The 827-nt window shown below is 48.0% G+C and overlaps 1 protein-coding gene across 1 annotated transcript in view; it reads left to right on the forward strand.

Moving 5' to 3' along the window:
- Window positions 1-273: 273 nt before the first annotated feature.
- LOC311123525 (sushi, nidogen and EGF-like domain-containing protein 1) overlaps window positions 274-827 on the forward strand; it is a gene marked incomplete at both ends in the record, with an annotated part of 29,804 nt that continues 29,250 nt past the window's right edge. Inside the window, 2 exons of the mRNA XM_084197775.1 lie at window positions 274-561; window positions 788-827. The exon at window positions 788-827 is cut by the window's right edge and continues 101 nt beyond it. Coding sequence (XP_084053901.1) covers window positions 274-561; window positions 788-827 — 328 coding nt within the window. The remainder of the gene's footprint in view (window positions 562-787) is intronic.

Raw genomic sequence — 827 nt, forward strand, 5'->3', positions numbered from 1 at the left:
TCTGTAGACTAATAAACTGCATGGTTTCCCGAGTCGTAGTGGGAGGACCACACACCGTATCATCGCGTGACTCCAATTCACTTCGATATGATGGTTATCATATCAATATTTGTGCATGAAGGCGTTTTCCACCGCCATTTCTCGCGTAATTAATTTTACAGACACAAAAAGATCCCACTATGTCGAAGGAACAAATTGGTATGACTTTACTGGCATTAAAAACTGGAAACGTGGTTACTGTCTACCCTTACCATCTCCTCTCCTTCGCAACAGGTGAACAACAACGGTCTGGTCTCGTTCCTCAGAGAGGTGTCTCAGTTCACACCCGTGGCGTTTCCCATCGCTGGCGACCGGAGGGTTGTGGCGCCGTTCTGGGCTGACGTGGACAACCGGCGGGCCGGGCAGGTCTTCTACCGGGAGAGTAGAGACCCATCCGTCCTTCAGAGGGCCACGGCTGACGTCAAACGATACTTCTCTGAGTTCCCAGAGTTCACTGCAACATGGATCCTCATCTCAACGTGGCACAAAGTCACCTTCTTTGGGGGAAGTGACTTCACACCGGTAGGATTCTCAACATATCAAATGTATTTACTGTGTGTCAACAGTGCTTAACAGTAACTCAGCCTGGGTCTGCAAGACCCAAGCGGTAGTGGGAAGGAAAAACTCCCCAAACTCATTGTTGAATGACAGGGGAGAGAAAGGGTTAAATTTGGCAGACACTCTTAAGAGACGTATGAATATTGTTAATATTCAACATACTGTATGTAACCAGTTGTCCTCTGTGCAGGTGAATACGTTCCAATTGGTGCTGATCACCAACGGAGAGC

Source organism: Coregonus lavaretus (genome assembly GCF_964263955.1).
Source record: "Coregonus lavaretus genome assembly, contig: HAP1_SCAFFOLD_5528, whole genome shotgun sequence".
NCBI classification, from domain to species: Eukaryota; Metazoa; Chordata; class Actinopteri; order Salmoniformes; family Salmonidae; genus Coregonus; species Coregonus lavaretus.